The following is a 16,737-nucleotide window of genomic DNA, read 5'->3' as shown; positions in this document are numbered from 1 at the left end:
CCTCGATCATGGGGTCCAGCCCTTTGGCCTGGCGCAGGAAGAGCTTTGCCCCCTCGATGTCGTTCTTCTGCTTGGCGCGGAGGGCAGCCTGCATCAGCTGCTTCCTCCTGCCTTCCAGGAACGCCAGCTGCTGCTGGGCTGCGGGCGAAGACGGGCGCTGAGCACCCCGAGGGGCTGCGGGGGGCTGGGGCTCGCCGCACCCCGGTCCCCTCGCCCCCCCGGCGCCGTCAGGCTCAGCCAGGACGGAGCGTCGGTTCAGGCCGGTACCTTTCGCAGCGGTTTTGGGGGCTGGTTTGGCCACTCCGGCAGAATTGGGGGCACCCGCGGAGGATGCTCGGGGAGGCGGCGGCGGCTGCTTGGGCTGGGAGGCGGCGGCGGCTCTTGCCGGGGCAGGGCGGGCGGCAGGCTGCACCGGGAGCAGAAGAGACGGCGTCAGAGGGGGCTGCGGCGGGAGGAACACGAAACGTCCGCCCCTCGGGCGCAGGGGGGCCGGGCGTCCCCTCGAGAGCCCTCCCAGCTCCCCGTTTTGGGTTCCTACGGCAGCAGGGGGAGTCGGACAGGGGGTCCCGGGCCCCCCAAAAACCCTGACCTTTGCCTCCTCAGCGCCGTCGTCCTCCTCGCGGACCTCCTGGCTGGCCAGCTTCATGGCCGTTTCCAGCACTCCGGCGATGCTTTGGTCTGCGGACGGCGTCCCCGCGCCCTGGATGGGCTGGAAGCCTGGCCAAGGGGGAGAGGCTGGGTGGTACCGAAGGCTCCCCGGCCTCGCTGGGCTGGCGGGGTCCGAATCCCCCTCCCCACGGCGTGCCGGCTTTGGCAAACGGCCCCGCGAAGCGCTCGCTGCGAAAGGGAGGGGGAAAATACCTGGCGGAACGGGCAACTCCGAGAAATCCACCGTTTTCCCCGCTTTGTGCGCCCGGATGGCGTCCTGGTATTGCTGGAAGGGAAAGCGGAGGCTGAGCGGGGCCGCGGCGGGGCCGGCAGCACCACGCCAGCCGGCGAAGCGCGCGGCTCCCGCACCTTGACGATGCGCTCGTGCATCCGGGCCTTCCGGTCGTCTCCCTTGCCCTTGGCCTGCGCCGCCGCCGTCTTGTACCGCTCCATCCTCTGCTGCAGAGCCTCCAGCGTGTCCCGGGGAGCAGGGGGGATGTCTGTTTGGGGGCGGGAAAAGCAGGGCAAAAGTTTCAATCGCTTTTCTCTTGGAACATCCCTTTTCTCTAGGGAGCGATTCGGCGTTAGAAATTAGCCGCTGAGGCTTCTACCTGCCACGGGAGATGCTGGTTTAGCTTCCGGCACGGGCACCGCTGCGGCAGGCTGCGGCTGGCCGGGCGACAACAAATCCTTCGGCAGCTGGTCTGCGGGGAGGAGGAAGCGATGGGCACCCGCAAACGAGCGGCGAGGTGATCGCTGCGCCCGCCGGGGCGAGCGGAACCGCCACGCTGGCTTTCTCGTCCCTCCGAAAAAGGGGGCAGGAACGCGCCCCACCGCTCCCTGGCGAGGGTCCGGGTCTTACCGGGAGGCGGCGGCACGCTGCTCGGCTCCACGGGCTGGCCCTTCCCCGCCGCTTCGAGCAGGGAGTCAAAACTCTGAAAAATCATGAAAAAAAGAGAAAAGCTTGGTCTGGTTTTGTACCGAGTTTTGCAGCCAGCCCCAGCCAGCCCGACTGACCCTTCTTTTCCTACAGAAACCAAGAAAATGGGGAGATGAGCGTCAATATTTAACGGGGAGGGGAATCGGGGCCTCTCCGGCTGCCCGACGTGTGCCCGGCCGCCCGGCGCCGTACCTTTGCGACCCGGTAATACTTCGTGGCCGTCTCCATGTCCCCGCGCTGCTTGGCGTGCAGCGCTGCCAGCTTGTACTCCCGCTGCCGGCCGCGCAGCAGGGCCTCGGCGCCGGCACGGTCAGAGCCTGGGGAAGCGGAGAGAAGAGCGGCGTTGCCGGTTTCCCCCGTCGGCGGCGGGGTACGGCCATCTGCGGAGCGGAATAACGAGCCAAATCCTTGCCTGGGTGGGGAGACGGCAAGGGAGGAGCTGGTTTTGTCTCCGGAGAGCTGACGGGCAGGACCTGGGGCTTCGGGAGAACGGGGGGCGGCTGCGGCTTGGGGGCAGGGGCGGTGGGTGGCTGCGGGGAGCCGGGGCGGGCAGCGGGCGGGGGGGACGCCAGGGTGGGCTGCGGGGAGCTCGCGCCCTTCCCCAGCGCCACCGGAGGGGGGATTTCCTCCTCATCAATCTTTTTTCCCTTCTTGACGGAGGCCAGCATGTTCTCCAGCGTCTGGAAGGAACACGGACAGGGGTAAAACGCGCTGTCGCTCCGATATTCCTCTAGCTCTGCGAAACAAGAAACCTCGGAGCCTGCCGGGACGGCAGTGAAGCTGCCGGAGGTGGGAAAACCCAACATCTGCCTAAAAACAGTGCCCAAACTTGGGCTGGAGGTTGGGGGTTTCTCACCGACTGGGGATCCAGCCCCGAACTCCGCAAGCTCCTTATTTTTCCCCCCAAAACCTCTCCAGCCGCCTCCTTTCCCAGCCTGTGCGAGAGGCCAGCCGACTCGCTCAGACCACATCGCTCTGCCCGCGGACAAAATCCAAGGGGAAGGGCGAGCTCCATGCCAAAACGGGGGCGCAGGAAAGACCTGAGCGTGGCAGAAGGGGCTTAACCCAGGTGGGAAACGGCCCGGAGGGGGAAAATAGGGCTCAAAATTTAAAAAATTCTTATAATCTTAGGACTATTCAAAGGGTTTTAAACAACTGCGAGCCATCGGGACCTTGAGGTTGCGTTTTAGACGGCGCTGCAGCAGGGTGAGATGCTCAGCCGGAGCCCGCTGCGCTTGACGTGGTCTCAGCGATAATTATATTGCAGGCGCCCGCGCGTGCCTCGGGTTTACGTTAACGCCCACAATTAAGCACTGAAATTAGGCCGACCTGATTTTCCCACAACTCTGAGTAATTCCTGCGGGGAGCCGGACAGGCTCGTGGCTGCGGGGAGAGCCCGGAGCTCAGCCCTAAGCGCAAAACCCCCGCGTTGGGAAGCGCCGGCCGAGCTCAGCCGGGAATTCAAGAGCAAGGGGGTTTCGTTTAATTCCAGATTCAAGGAACGGGAGGGCTTCGCGTCAGGGTGCCCGGGCGCGTGATTTCGGCTCACCTTGAGGCCCCTCTCGTAACGCCGCACCCTGGCGCTGTCCCCAGCCTGCCTGGCGCTGGCGACGGCCGTCCGGTACATGCCCGCCCGCTCCGCCAGCGTGGACTCGATGCCGCTGGGCTCCGGAGGCAGCTCCGGCACCTGCAGTAACCCCGAGGAGAAGCGTTCGGATCGACCCAGCGAGACCCGGGCTCCCCCCGCCGCCGATATCCGCCTGGATCAGGGGCTCGGAGCAGACGCGGCTGCTCGGCGCCCGGCCCTGGCTCGCGGCAGGGCTGGCACGGCCGTCTTTGCCGATCTGCTCCGTGATTTTACAGCCTCTGCGGGCTCAAGGAGCAGCCGGAGAGCCCCGAGAGCTGCTAATAAACAGGGATTTCCCGAGAACAGCCAGAAAAAGGATTGTCGGAGACTTATTTCTCATGGCTTCCAATAAATCTGCTAAATTCCGTCTCCATGCTCGCATTTTCCAACACTTCTCGTTAACCGGGGACGAGGCAGAGGGAAGCCGGCTCCTTCCCCTCACCCCAGGAAGATTTTTTACCCCTCCAGGTGCAGGATCGCACGACAGAGCCACGTTTTCTCATCGGAGAAATGAACAAAACGACACAAAAGGCTAAAAAAGGCCAGATCCGGCATCGGCGCAGCAGAAGCGGAGCCAACGACGCGTCGTACCTTGGCGGGAGGCGCCGGCGCGTCCCCGTTCCCTTCCCCTTCGTCCAGCACCTCCTGCAGCTCGGCCTGCGAAGCGCCGGGAGTTTTGTCAGTGACGATCCGGGGCGGAAAAGCCCTTTTTTGGGACAAGGTGGTCCCGAGGAGCGAAGCCCCAGGGATGGAGGCGCAGAGCAGAGCTCCCGCGACGGCTCAAAGCCCTTCTCACCATGAGATCGTCTTCATCGTCCAGCTCTTCGTCATCATCTCCCTCCTCCTCCTCGTCCGGGTCCTTCATGCAGAGAGCGGCCATCTTCTCAATCGCCTCCATCGGCAAAGGGGCTGGAGGAAGAGAAGCAGCGCGAGGGGTTTTTTGGGGCCACGTACCTGGTTTTGATGATTTAAGCGCACGTGCAGGGGAGCCCAGCCCGGGGCAGGGCAGAAACAACTCAGCAGGAGCCGCTTCCGATGCGGCGCGTTATGAATTATCCCAGAAACCGACGGCGGATGAGCCCCCCGGGGCGGCAGCGCTCACTTTTCCCCTTGGGCTTCTCTCCCGGCGCAGCTCGGCCTCCCACCAGCGCCAGCAGCTCGGCCTCCAGCTCGGCGGCATCGTCCCCGGCGTCGTCCCCCGCCGTCCCCTCCGGAGAGAGGTCGACCAGCAAACCCATCTGCGGGGAGGGGGGACAGCCCTGAGGGCACGGCGCTAACGACGCCTCGTTAGGGCAAGGGGATCCCCCGGGATCCGGCTGAGGGGATCAACACGGATCCTCTGGGGCGGAAGCCGTCGTGGCCCGTGGTTCGGGACTGAGCCCGCGCCGCCCCGAGCACCGCCGCCATGGCGATCCGTGAGGTGAATAAAAGCATTTGAGCAAACGAAACTAATAAAAGCAGTTAAATAAAGACGGCAGACTGCGAAAACACCCAGCTCGGTGACACAAACACCGCAACAGCAACAACCGGCAACGCCGCCGGCGCCCGTTTCACCGAAGCGCGGCCAAGGTCCCCGCGCGGGAGGTGCGGCAGGAAGGCGCGGCAGCCGTGCCCGCGCCGGCTCAGGTTTCCCTCTGCCCGCCGAAACGCTGCTTACGGCGTCGACCTTTCCCCGTGGGCGGGGGGGACACACCCGGCGTCCCGAGGGTGCCGGGGGTGGCGTGGGGGAGCGGGCCGGGCCGTACCTGCCTGGCGATGGCGGCGCCGCGGCCCGGCGGCGGCCTCCTGGCTTTGCTCATGCCTCCGTCCCTCGCCGGGCCGAGCTGGGGGGGGAAGCGCTGCGGTGGGGTGCGGGGCCCCAGCACCCCCAGAGAGCCCGGACAGAGCCCCCCACCCCCCTCCCAGCTGCCCTTCGGCCTCAGCTTTCTGCGAGCGCCGCTGAGGCCCCCCCCCCCGCCGTTTTCCAGAAGTTTTTTGGCCCGACAGCCCCCCCCCCACCACAGCCCCTCCCTGAGGGACCCAGGGCGCTGCCCCCCACCCAAGGCCCTGCGTGTCCCCCCAGCACCCCCCCCAAGGCCCCATTCCTCACCCACAGCCCCCTGTGTCCTCCCCACAGCCCCCCCAAAGCCCCATGTCCCCCCCACAAGGCCCCATTCCCCCCACACAGCCCCCCACAAGGCCCTGTGTGTCCCCCCAGCCCCTCCCCACGCCCCATTCCCTGCCTACAACCCCCCACAAGGCCCCGTGTCCCCTCCACAGCCCCCCACCACGCCCCATTCCCCCCCACAAGGCCCTGTGTGTCCCCCCAGCCCCTCCCCACGCCCCATTCCCTGCCTACAACCCCCCTACAAGGCCTCGTGTCCCCTCCACAGCCCCCCACCACGCCCCATTCCCCCTACAAGGCCTCGTGTCCCCTCCACAGCCCCCCACCACGCCCCATTCCCCCTACAAGGCCCCGTGTCCCCTCCACAGCCCCCCACCACGCCCCATTCCCCCTACAAGGCCCCGTGTCCCCTCCACAGCCCCCCACCACGCTCCATTCCCCCTACAAGGCCCCGTTCCCCCCCCACAGCCCCCCGCAAAGCCCCGTTCACTCCCACAGGCCCCCATGTCCCCCCCAGCTCCCCACAAGGCCCCATTCGGCCCCGTCAAGGCCCTGTGTGTCCCCCCCAGCCCCTCCCCATGCCCCATTCCCTGCCTACAACCCCCCTACAAGGCCCTGTGTCCCCTCCACAGCCCCCCACAAAGCTCCATTCCCCCTACAAGGCCCCCTGTCCCTCCCAACCCCACCACAAGGCCCCATTCCCCCCAACTCCCAGCCCGCCCCCCGCCCCGAAACGACCCCTAGCACCCTCCCCTCCCGGCTCCCCGCTCCCCTCCCGGCTCCCCGACCCCTCAGCCCCCCCCACCCCGGTACCGGGGGCCCGTCCCCCGCCACCCACCCGCATTCACTTCCCGCTCCACCCGCCGCTGTCAACAACACGCCGCGCTTTACGGCGCCGCCGTCGCAAAAGCCGCCGTCGCGTCTCGCTTGGCGGCGCCCGGGGAGACCACAACTCCCAGCGGGCCCCGCGCGGCGCAGGCGCAGGCGCGGCGGGGCGGGGCCGCGGGAAAAGGCGGGAAAGGCGTGAGGTGATGGGGGGGGGAAGATGGCGCCTCCCATGGGCAGCCCGACGCCGGGCCGGCGAGGGGGGAAATGGGCGAAATTCCCCGTTTTTCACCTCAGAACGGGAGGGTTCGGTTCCGCGCACCCGCGGCGCTGGGGGAGGCGGCTGGGGCGGCGCTGGGCCCCGGGGGGGAGGCAAATGGCCGCGGGCTGTGGCGAGGCCAACGGGGAGGGTCAGCCCTGAGGGCAGAAACGCGCCTGAGGGAGGCGGCGAGGGGCTGCTCGTTAAGCGCCGTTCTGCTCTCCCCACTCAGGCGAGCGGCGGCATGGGCAAGCGGAGGAACGAGCAGCCGGCAGGTAACGCCAGGACGTGGCGGCGGCGAGGGGACGGCGTCCCCGTCCCTTCCCCGCGAGGCAGCGGCCGCCGAGGAGCCCCGCTCTGCAAGCCAAGCGACGCCCGGCGCTCGCCTTTTCCACGCTTCCTTCATCAAATCCCCGCGGACCGCGGCGGGCTGCTCGCTACAAAACGCCGCCAGGCCTGGGCGGCTTCCCCAAACGTCCCCTCATCTCGCTATTAGCATGTGGAAAACACGGGTTATTACGGGGATAAAACACAAAACCCAGCGACGTTCCGGTGGGCGAGGGAGGGAGCGGCGCCCGCGGAGCCGCGGCCAAGCCCCTCGTGCCGCACGCCCCTTTTCGGGGGAGAAGGGGGGGGGTGGAGCGGAGCTGACACCCCACAAAAAGCCCTAAAAGCACGGCGTGTTCCCTCGGTGCCAGCGTTAAAGGCATGGGGGGGTCTTTTTCCCCCTACGATTTAGTAAAAAAAAGTAACACAAAACCTCTGCAAAGTTTTTCTCCCCATCTGACAACACCGAGCCCCTCCTGCCCCAAAGGCAATGCCCGAGGGTTCTGGTTTTCCCCTTAAAGGAGGAGATGGCGAATGCCACATTCCCAAAACTAAACGGAGTCTTCGCAAGGATTCGGAGGCGATGGGAGACGATGGTTTAGATGTGACCGGACCAGCTCAGCCCAGCGATGCCGACGGAAAACCGAAGCCAGCCGCAGGAGGGGCGGACAATCGGGGAGAGACGACCGGCGGCAGCGCCGCGACAAACGCACCGAGGAGGTAACGGGGCGAGAAATCGGCAGGCCGGGGGCGAAGCGGGCTCCACGCGGTGACGTACCCCGCTCGCTGAACGTGTTTTATTGCTTTAAACAGCCCGGACGGCGGCGGGGAGGTGGCTGCTCCGCGGCAAAGCCAGGCGGGGGAGCGCGGCCCCAGCCCCTCGCCGCAGGTACGCCTGTCCCGGGCTCCAGGCAGTCGCCGAAACGCTCGGATGCTGAGAAATTCCCTGCGCGGCACAGCCAGAGCCTCCTCTGCGGCGCTGCTTTTCCTCTGTTGGCTCGGCCTTCGGTATTTATACCGAACGGAGGAAAAATATCCCAGAGATTGGGATTTTTTGAACACAGGAGTGATGCCGGCACCTTGTTATTTCAGGAAGGAAGAGACATGGGCACCGGCGGAGGCGGCGAGTCGCCGGAGGCAGCTGCCCTGGGAGCAGCGTCTCAGCCGGACTCACCCCGGCGGCCAAATTCGGCGGCGGATGAGACAGAAGAGGATCAGCCGGTGGTGACCACGGAGCAGCGCGGAAGCGCCGGTGAAGAGCCGCACGCCGAAACCCAAACTCACCACGGAACGGGCAATATCGGTGAGAGTCCCAGGCACAGCTCCGCTGCGCCGGTGCGAGGAGAGGGGGCGGACGGCAGAGAGATCGCTCTCTCTGCGGATACTCCAGGCCGGAGCACCGGCGGCAGCGTGCCGGCGGAGGTGCCTGAGCCTCACCGAGAAGAGGGAGTCAACCGCAGCGAGCCGGGCGAGCGCCGAGGTGATGCCGATCAAAGCCAGGAGCTGCCGCGCACATCCGTTGCGAGCGCCGAAGAAAACGAACCCGGCGCCGTATCCGAGAGGGCGGCTGGAGGAGAACGCCGGGAGAACGTGAGTGGGGAACGACCGCAGGCAACCGGTACGAACGGCGCGGTGAAGAACGCAGCCGAATCCTGGTGCAGCCCGGCTGGCGGCATCGTCTCCGCGGAGCTTTTGGGGGTCTGCGCCCCATCTGCAGACCCGAAGGCGGACGGAGGCGCTGCCGAACCAGAGAGCGTGGGCGCTGCCGGCACCGTTGGTCCGGTGAGCCGGCACCAGGACGGGAACTCTTCCCTGTGGAAAACACCGGGAGAAGCCGAAGCGGGCCGGGAAGAGGCCGGAGGGGGAGGAACGCCCTCTCCCAGGAGCAGCTCGGCACCGGATCCAGCCGTCCCGGCTGGCGGGAATCCCGCAGGCGAGCGCGAAGGCGAAGATTTGGCGGAGGAACGGGGCGCGGAGGCGGGACGCGGCGCAGAGCACGCAGCGAGCGCACCGAGGACGGACGCGCGGCCCCCGGCTCGCTCCAGCGACCTCCCGCGCGGCGGAGGAATCGCGGAGAGCGTGCCCGCCGTTGCGGCGACGCCGGGGCCGGCTCCCACGGGCACCGCGCAGGCCCCTGCCGCAGGCACCGGTTCGGCTGTCGGCGCAGACCCCCAGGATGAGGCGTGTTCAGCCGCGGAGCCGCTCTCCCCGCAGTCAGAGCTGCGGAGTGTCCTGGAAGACAAAACGCTCGAGCTGCCGCCACAGCAGGTAAAGCCGCAGCGGGCGAAGCCGCAGCGGGTAAAGCTGCCGCCAGTAAAGCCGCAGCGGGCAAAGCCGCAGCTGGTAAAGCCGCAGCCGGTAAAGCCGCAGCGGGGAAAGCCGGCAAAGCCGCAGCGGGTAAAGCCGCAGCGGGTAAAGCCGCAGCGGGTAATGCCGCAGCGGGTAATGCCGCAGCGGGTAATGCCGCAGCCGGTAAAGCTGCAGCCGGTAAAGCCGCAGCGGTCACCAAGCGACCGTGAAACAAACTCCCCAAAATGGCTGAAATAACCTGAAAGGGGGGAAAAAAAAACCCAACTATTTTTGCGAGAGCGGGTTGGACGCGGGCTCCCGGGTGGCAGCTCAATTGTCGCACGGATTTCTCCCCCGCAGCCGCTCCCTGCCGCTGACCGGCGCGACTCCGCGGTGCCCCGGCGCGAGCTGCGTGCCGCAGCGGGACGGAGCCGCGCCGAAGAGGTGCCGCCGCTCGCCGAGGGGAACGGCCCAGCCCAGCTGCGGCCCGGGTAGGTGGATTGCCCGCTGCCGCCATCTTAGAGAGGTGGGATGGCGACAGACCCTCCCGCCAGCGGTAAAACCCCTTATTTTGAGTAAAAACGTCCCGATTCGGTGCGTAGACACCGCCTCATTTTCCCTCCTTGCCGTGGCGGTCAGGAGCGAGGAGCCGGAGGGGCTGCACCCGCCCGCCTGCCGGGAGGACGCGACCGACGTCGTCTGCGGCCTGATCCTGGAGCTCTCCAACCTCAAGTAAGCGCCAGCGGCAAAATCCGGATCCTTTTCCTTGGGATTGTTGGGGATTCCAGCCCCGCGGAGGGAGGGCGAGGGCCGCGCCGGGAACGCGGGGTCCGTAAACCGCGGGCGGCGTTCCGGCCCCGGCGCGGGGCGAGTTTTTCCGTGGGTGACGCCGGCGCCCGCTTGCCGCCCCCCGCAGCCGCCTGGCCATGAGCGCCCACCGGGGCCTGGAGGCGCTGAGGAGGCCAAAGCCGTGGCGGAGCAGGCGGCCGGGGCCGGGGCCGGCCCCACCGCGCTCCGGGAGGAGGTGGAAGGAGATGTAGAGCCGGGTCGGCGCCGGATCCAGCCCCCGGCACGGCTTAAAAGTCTTTACTGGCGTAAAACGGCGTTTCAACAGACAACGGGGTACAAATAAACACGTTCCCACGCGTTAACGGTGAAATAACGTTTAAGGAACAAACCGGCGTGTGCGGTGAGCGCGGGAGCCGCCGCGGGCGAGCTGCTAACGCCAGCCCAGCTCGCTCGGACCGCGAGAGCGCGCGGCGGCAGCCGGAGCGCCGGCACCCTTCCCGCCACGGGACCGGCCCGGAGAGTCGGCCCGGAGCCAGCGCTGCCCTCGGGCACCGGCCGGGATTAATAAAAACCCAACAAACGAACCCAAAACCCAGAACTGAACCCAACCACCAACGGCACCGGCGCGGGGCTGCCGGTAAAACCGCCCCTTGGCAGGGTTTTCGCTGGTGTCTTGACGCGGCTTCTGCCGGTGGCGCCCACCAAACCGCTGCCAGGACGATGCCGCCCGGCTTCACCCGCTGGGGAGAAGAACTGGGGATACCGGTCTCGGCGGAAAATGCCGTCCCGGCGCTTCTCCGGTGTTTCATCCTCGCAGGAGAGCAGAGCCGGGCGCTTCCCAGGCCTGACGCGGCAGCCGGAGCCGGGCAAAGCGGAGTGACGCCCTGGAAGAGAAACCAGGAGAGAGGGGAGAGCACCGCGAGCGCCGCGGCGGGCACCGCGCGCCGGCTGCTCCCCTCCCTTAACGAGCTTTAATTCCCTCGCCGGAATCCCGTTCCTGGCTGAATTCAGGTTCGGATTGCAGCTTCGGAGCGAGGCTTTGCCAAGGAAGCGGCTTTTCCGCAGCGTTCCCCGACGAAGCCGCCGGCGCGGCACTGCCAGAGCCGCGTTTCCTCATGGCCCGTCCTCGCCTCGCGCCGGGAAGCGAAAATTAAAACCCCCCCTTGCAGCCCATTTTGGGGGCCACGAGGTTGGCAATGAGCGTAAAAAGCCGGTACCTGCGGGGCCGAGGGCTCCGTCCGCGCCCGGCTACTTCGCAGCGGCTCCCGGCGCGCCGCAGCCGCCCGCCGCCCGCTTGCCGGCGGAGTTGCGCGGCGAGCGGCTGTAGACGGAGGTGTAGCCGCGGCGGGTGAGCGGGCAGAAGCGCCTGGTGTGCGCCCGGTCCTGCGTGGCCCCGCACTGCGGGCAGACGTAGCTGCGCAGGACGGGGCACCGCAGCCGGCCCTCGGCGTCCCGCAGGCTGTGCCCGGTGTAGACGTGCTTCGCCTCCCCGTTGTGCTTGCAGAAGGCGCAGACAGGCTCGCCGGGGGACGCCGACGATGCCGGCTCTGGCGTGCTGGATGACGTTGACGCCGATGCCAACGCCCATGCCGATGCCGGCGCTGATGCCGCCACCGCCGCTTCGCCCTTACCGGGGGCCGCCGCCAGCAGCTCTGGCATGCTGGATGACGTTGACACCGATGCCAATGCTGATGCCGCCGTCAATGCCGCCGCCGCTTCGCCCTTACCGGGGGCCGCCGCCAGCGCCGGCACTGGCGTGCTGGATGATGATGCCGATGCCACTTCGCCCTTACCGGGGGCCGCCGCCACCAGCTCTGGCGTGCTGGATGATGCCGATGCCGACACTGATGCCGACGCCGACGCCGCTTCGCCCTCGCCGGCGTCTCTGCGCTCCCGCAGCAGCTCGGCCAGCACGCCGGCCAGCCCCAGGTAGTCCCTCCACATGTCGAACGCCGGGCCGTGCTCCATCCTCCGCTGCAGCCCGCTGCGGTTTGGGCCAGGCCGCGGCTCCACGTGCCCTGCGCTTCCCAGCGGAGCCAAAAAAGGCCAATTGCCGCCGCCCAGGGCCGGCTCCCTCCCCCGGCAGACGCCCGGAGCCGGGACGTCTGCCCGGCAGGGTGGGGGCGTCTGCGTCTCTTCCCCTCTCCTGCTACAAGGGGGTCACTCCCCAAACCCGCCGCAGCCCCCCGACGCCGGCGTTTCAACCCCCTTTCGCCAGCCGGCATCCGCTCCGGCGCGGCGCTGCCCGGCATCGCCCTCGGTGCCAAACCCGGCCGCGTTCGGGGTTCCGCTCTGCCGGCTGCTCCCCCCGACCGGCACGACCCGCGGCGGGCGCCTTCCCCGACACCCGCGGCCCAATGCCGCGTGGCTCGGCCAGAAATGCCGGGATTTTGGGGGTTTTTGCGGATAAACGTGGGGTTTGACATCACCACCGTCCTGCGGGATGCCCAGGGCCACGTTACGGGGGGAGCTCCCGAATCCTGACCCAAAGCTGGGACTGGCGCAGCCGTGGGAGCTCTGCCCGTACCTCTGCCCGTCCCTGCCCGTCCCTGCCCTCGCCTCTGCCCGTCCCTGCCCGTCCCTGGTCCCTGCCCTTGCTTCTGCCCGTACCTCTGCCCATCCCTGGTCCCTGCCCGTCCCTGGTCCCTGCCCGTCCCTGCCATCATCTCTGCCCGTCCCTGGTCCCTGCCCATCCCTGCCATCACCCCTGCCCATCCCTGCCCGTCCCTGCCATCATCTCTGCCCATCCCTGGTCCCTGCCCTCACCTCTGCCGGTCCCTGGTCCCTGCCCATCCCTGCCCTCGCCTCTGCCCGTCCCTGGTCCCTGCCCTTGCTTCTGCCCATACCTCTGCCCATCCCTGGTCCCTGCCTGTCCCTGCCATCATCTCTGCCCGTCCCTGGTCCCTGCCCGTCCCTGGTCCTTGCCCATCCCTGCCGGTCCCTGCCCATCCCTGCCCGTCCCTTCCATCATCTCTGCCCATCCCTGGTCCCTGCCCTCACCTCTGCCTGTCCCTGGTCCCTGCCCATCCCTGCCCGTCCCTGGTCCCTGCCCGTCCCTGCCCGTCCCTGGTCCCTGCCCGTCCCTGGTCCCTGCCTTCCCCTCTGCCTTCGGGGCTGGAACCGCCCCAGCCTGGCGAAGCCCCCACTAACGAGGCAAAATCACCCACAACGACCCCGCCGACCCCCGACAGCCCCGGGGGCGTCACCCGGCTCCTGGGTTTTAGAGGCAAAAAAAAAAGGGGATTTTGGCTCCTGGCAGCCGCTTTTCCCCTCCCCGCACCACGGCCCACCGCAACGTGGGTCCCCGGAGACGCGGCAGCGCTCGTGCGGCACCGCGCGGGGACATGCTGTCCGCTCCCCGCACCGAAATCCGCTCGGTTTGGGATACGAAGCGCTCTGCCGGCGCCGCTCCGGAGCGGAGCTTTCCAGCCGGGACCTTCCCGGGATGGGACGGAACCGCGGGAACGCCGTGTTGTCGCCAAACCTGGCACGTGGCGCCGGGAAAGCGGCGGCAGCGACTCTCCCGGCCGCTCCGGCGAGCCACGGGGCACACGCAACGGTCGATGGTTTCACCTCAGCCACAAAACTCACCGACAGCGTTGAATGTTCACCGCAGCCTGCGCATCGGCTCCTCGGCATCGCCCGCATCTGCCGGAGGGGATTCGCGCTCTTCCTCCCGGTTATCCCCAGCGCCCGGTTTACTGGCGGCAGACTCCATGGCGAGGATCCGGCCTGGGAAGGGTCGCCGCAGCCGCCGGCCTTGGCCCCAACGTGCTCTCCCCGCCGTCGCGGTGCCCTCGCCCCCGGCGCGGTGAAACACCTGCCAGGTCCCTGCGGCACATGGCGGCACTGTGGCGGCACCGCGGCGTCCGCTCCGGCGGCGTCCCCGTGCCAGCGTGAGGCGGCCACGAGGGACGGAGCCAACGGGACAGGAGTGAGCGCCGGCGAAAGCGGCCGAATCGCCGCGGCCGAACCCGCCGAGCGCCGGCATGAGGGGGCACCCATCGTTTATTCACCACCAACCAGAACCGCGGCGCGCCGGCGGCATCACCACCCCGCCAGAACCCCGAAGCCTCGGGGTGAGCGCACCGGGAAATGACAGAAACGGGGTTTTCCCCCTCAAACAGCGGCCGTGCCCCCCGGCCTCGCCGAAGGGGCTTCGCGGCCCGGTGCCGGTGCCGGCAGGCGGGAGCCCGGTGAGTGGCCAGGCCCGTGCCGCACCGGCGCTCGCCGTGCCTCCCATTGGCTCGCAGTGACGTCAGGGGCGAAGTCGTGCCGCGAACAGCCGCGGGGCCCCACGAAGGAGGGAGAAAAGAACGGGAAATAATAATAAAAAAAAAAAAAAGTCCTGGAAAGGCAAAGAATGGGCACTTTGTGCGGCGACGGCACGGCTCCCTCCCCGCCGAGGACACCGGCGGCTCCATCGGCGCCGGGGAATCCCGGAGCCCGGCGCGGCGGGGCGGGGAAAATAAAGATGTTTAAGCCAAAAAGCAAAGCAGCGGGTGAGCGAAGCCCAGCGCGTTCCCAGGGCCGCGGCGCCGTGCCAGGGCAGCAGCCGGGCCGCCCCGGCACCTCCCACGCCAAATTCCTCGCGCCAGGAAGCGGGAAAATCCCAGCCGGGGCCGCGGCTCCCGTTGTTGCCCGGCCGGGAGAGGGCAGCATTTTGGGTGCAAAAAACGCCGTTTTCCGCTCACGCCTCTCGCTCCGTTGGGGTTTCGAGGCGGCTGGACGCCCCCGACGCCGGCCTAGGGCGCCGCGCTCGGCACCTGCCTGGTTTTGAGGATTAAAAATGGGAAAAAGGGGAAAAAAAAAAAAATCATAACCAGGTCAGAGGTGCGCGGGGCGAGCGCCGTGCCGGGGATTCGCCGCGCCGCCGCAGCCCCCCCCCAATCTCAGGGCGTTATTTACGTTTCCATACGTACGTGCCCATGGGCAGAGCCGCGCGCCCGCTCCCGCACGGCGCGGCCGGCCTGGACACCGGCCCCGATTTCCTGGGGTTTCACCCCAAAAAGAGCCCTTGCCCCGCGGAGCCGCAGCCCCGCTGCCGCCCCCCACCAAGCCAGCCCCCCCGAGCGCCCGGCAGCGGGGGCCGAGGCCCTGCCGAAAGCGGCGGGAAAGCGGCCGGGGTGTGAAGGCGTGGCGGGCGGGCGACGCCAGGGGCACGACGACGCCGGAGGCGCGGCGAGGGGGGCACGACCCAAATCAGCCCCCTGCGCTGCGACGTGGCGGGGGCCACCGCGGGCCTGGGGGGGCTGGGAGGACCGGGGGGTGCAGCGGCGCCCCCCCCCCGCCCCCCCCCAGCCCCCCCGGCGCCCGTGGGTGCCCGCAGCGAGGGGCGGCGGGGCCGGGGCTCCCGGGGCGGGCGGACGGGGGGACCCGGGGGCGCCGCGGAGGTGGCGGGGGGGGGGGGTGCGGGTCACCTCAGGCCAGCGGCGCCGCCCATTGGCCGCACGCCCCGCCCCGCCGCTCGCCATTGGCTGCCCGCCGCGCCCCGCCCGCCCCCTGGTGGTCACCGCCCCGCCGCTCGCCATTGGCTGCCCGCCGCGCCCCGCCCGCCCGCTATTGGCCACGGCCCCGCCGCCTCTCATTGGCCAGCCTGTGGGCAGGCGTTTAACCCCTGCGGTGCCGCCGCGCTCCGAGCCGGGCCCCGGGGGGGGCGGGGGGGGGGGGGGAGCCCCTGGTCCCCTCCGAACCGGACTGAACGGCCCCGCCCCGGCGGCTGGGGGAGGGACAGGGCGTCGTGGCACCGGCACGGCATGGCCTAGCATGGCACGGCATGTATGGCATGGCATGGCCTAGCATGGCACGGCATGTATGGCACGGCATGGCCTAGCATGGCATGGCAAGTATGGCACAGCATGGCCTAGCATGGCACGGCATGTATGGCATGGCACGGCCTAGCATGGCACGGCATGTATGGCACGGCATGGCCTAGCATGGCATGGCATGGCACAACCTGGCATGGCATGTATGGCATGGCACGGCACAGACGGCACGGCACAGCGTGGCACGGCCTAGCATGGCACAGCATGGCACGGCTCAGCATGGCCTAGCATGGCACGGCATGGCACGGCTCAGCATGGCCTAGCATGGCACGGCATGTATGGCATGGCATGGCCTAGCATGGTACAGCATGTATGGCATGGCACAGCTCGGCATGGCACAGCCTGGCACAGACGGCACGGCACAGCACAGCACGGCCTAGCATGGCACAGCCTGGCACAGATGGCACGGCACAGCATAGCACGGCCTAGCATGGCACAGCTCGGCACGGCATGTATGGCTCAGCATGGCACAGCATGGCGCATATGGCACGGCCTAGCATGGCATGGCACGCATGGCATGGCACGTATGGCATGGCACGGCTCAGCATGGCACAGCACGGCCTAGCATGGCATGGCATGTATGGCTCGGCATGGCACAGCATGGCATGTACGGCACGGCACAGCATGGCACGACATGCATGGGACAGCATGACATGTATGGCACTGGCACGGCACAGCACGGCCTAGCATGGCATGACATGTACGGCACGGCACAGCTCGACACCGCGAGCAGGGAAGCAGAGGCACGGCGCTGGGGGTAGCCCCGGCTTTGCCGCGCTGCCCCGTGCCCGTCTGACGCCAAGGCCCGGCTCAGGCCGGGGGTGCCGGGCCGTGCCGGGAGCAGCGCGGTGCCGGTCGGTGCCGGCTGGGGAGCACGGGCAGAGCCGGCACCGGCGGTTCCCCGTCCCCGCGACTCCCCTGTGAGCGCCGCGGCAGGAACGGCTCTTCCCGAGGGATTGCCACGCGTCCCGGCCGGCACCGGCACCGCCACGCTCGGCACCACAGCCCCGGCACTCGTCCCGGCGGCACCCCTGGGCCGGCCCCGGTGCTCCGGGCAGCCTGGTGTGACCGTGGGGGTCCCGGCGCGGCCGAGGGGACCTCGGC

At 68.6% G+C, this 16,737-nt stretch overlaps 2 protein-coding genes across 2 annotated transcripts; both read right to left on the bottom strand.

Moving 5' to 3' along the window:
* Window position 1: 1 nt before the first annotated feature.
* On the bottom strand, window positions 2-5,029 carry CC2D1A (coiled-coil and C2 domain containing 1A; the record flags this gene model as incomplete). Its single annotated transcript, XM_075725126.1, has 14 exons — window positions 4,961-5,029; window positions 4,318-4,453; window positions 4,012-4,124; window positions 3,807-3,872; window positions 3,138-3,275; window positions 2,001-2,322; window positions 1,781-1,905; window positions 1,511-1,583; window positions 1,260-1,352; window positions 1,018-1,148; window positions 862-934; window positions 590-717; window positions 268-406; window positions 2-138 (listed from the first exon to the last, which is right to left on the bottom strand). Coding segments are annotated over exons 1-14 (1,728 nt in total), but the record flags the coding sequence as incomplete, so codon positions are not given.
* A 6,027-nt stretch (window positions 5,030-11,056) lies between these two features.
* NANOS3 (nanos C2HC-type zinc finger 3) lies at window positions 11,057-11,776 on the bottom strand. Its single transcript, XM_075725238.1, has 2 exons — window positions 11,660-11,776; window positions 11,057-11,353 (listed from the first exon to the last, which is right to left on the bottom strand). Exons 1-2 carry the CDS (start codon window positions 11,774-11,776, stop codon window positions 11,057-11,059), a joined length of 414 nt encoding a protein of 137 aa, XP_075581353.1.
* Between the last annotated feature and the right edge of the window lie 4,961 nt (window positions 11,777-16,737).

This window comes from Pelecanus crispus, chromosome 27 (assembly GCF_030463565.1).
Source record: "Pelecanus crispus isolate bPelCri1 chromosome 27, bPelCri1.pri, whole genome shotgun sequence".
Classification (NCBI taxonomy): Eukaryota; Metazoa; Chordata; class Aves; order Pelecaniformes; family Pelecanidae; genus Pelecanus; species Pelecanus crispus.
The sequence above is the reverse complement of the archived record's forward strand: the minus strand, read 5'-3'. Positions and strand labels throughout refer to the sequence as shown.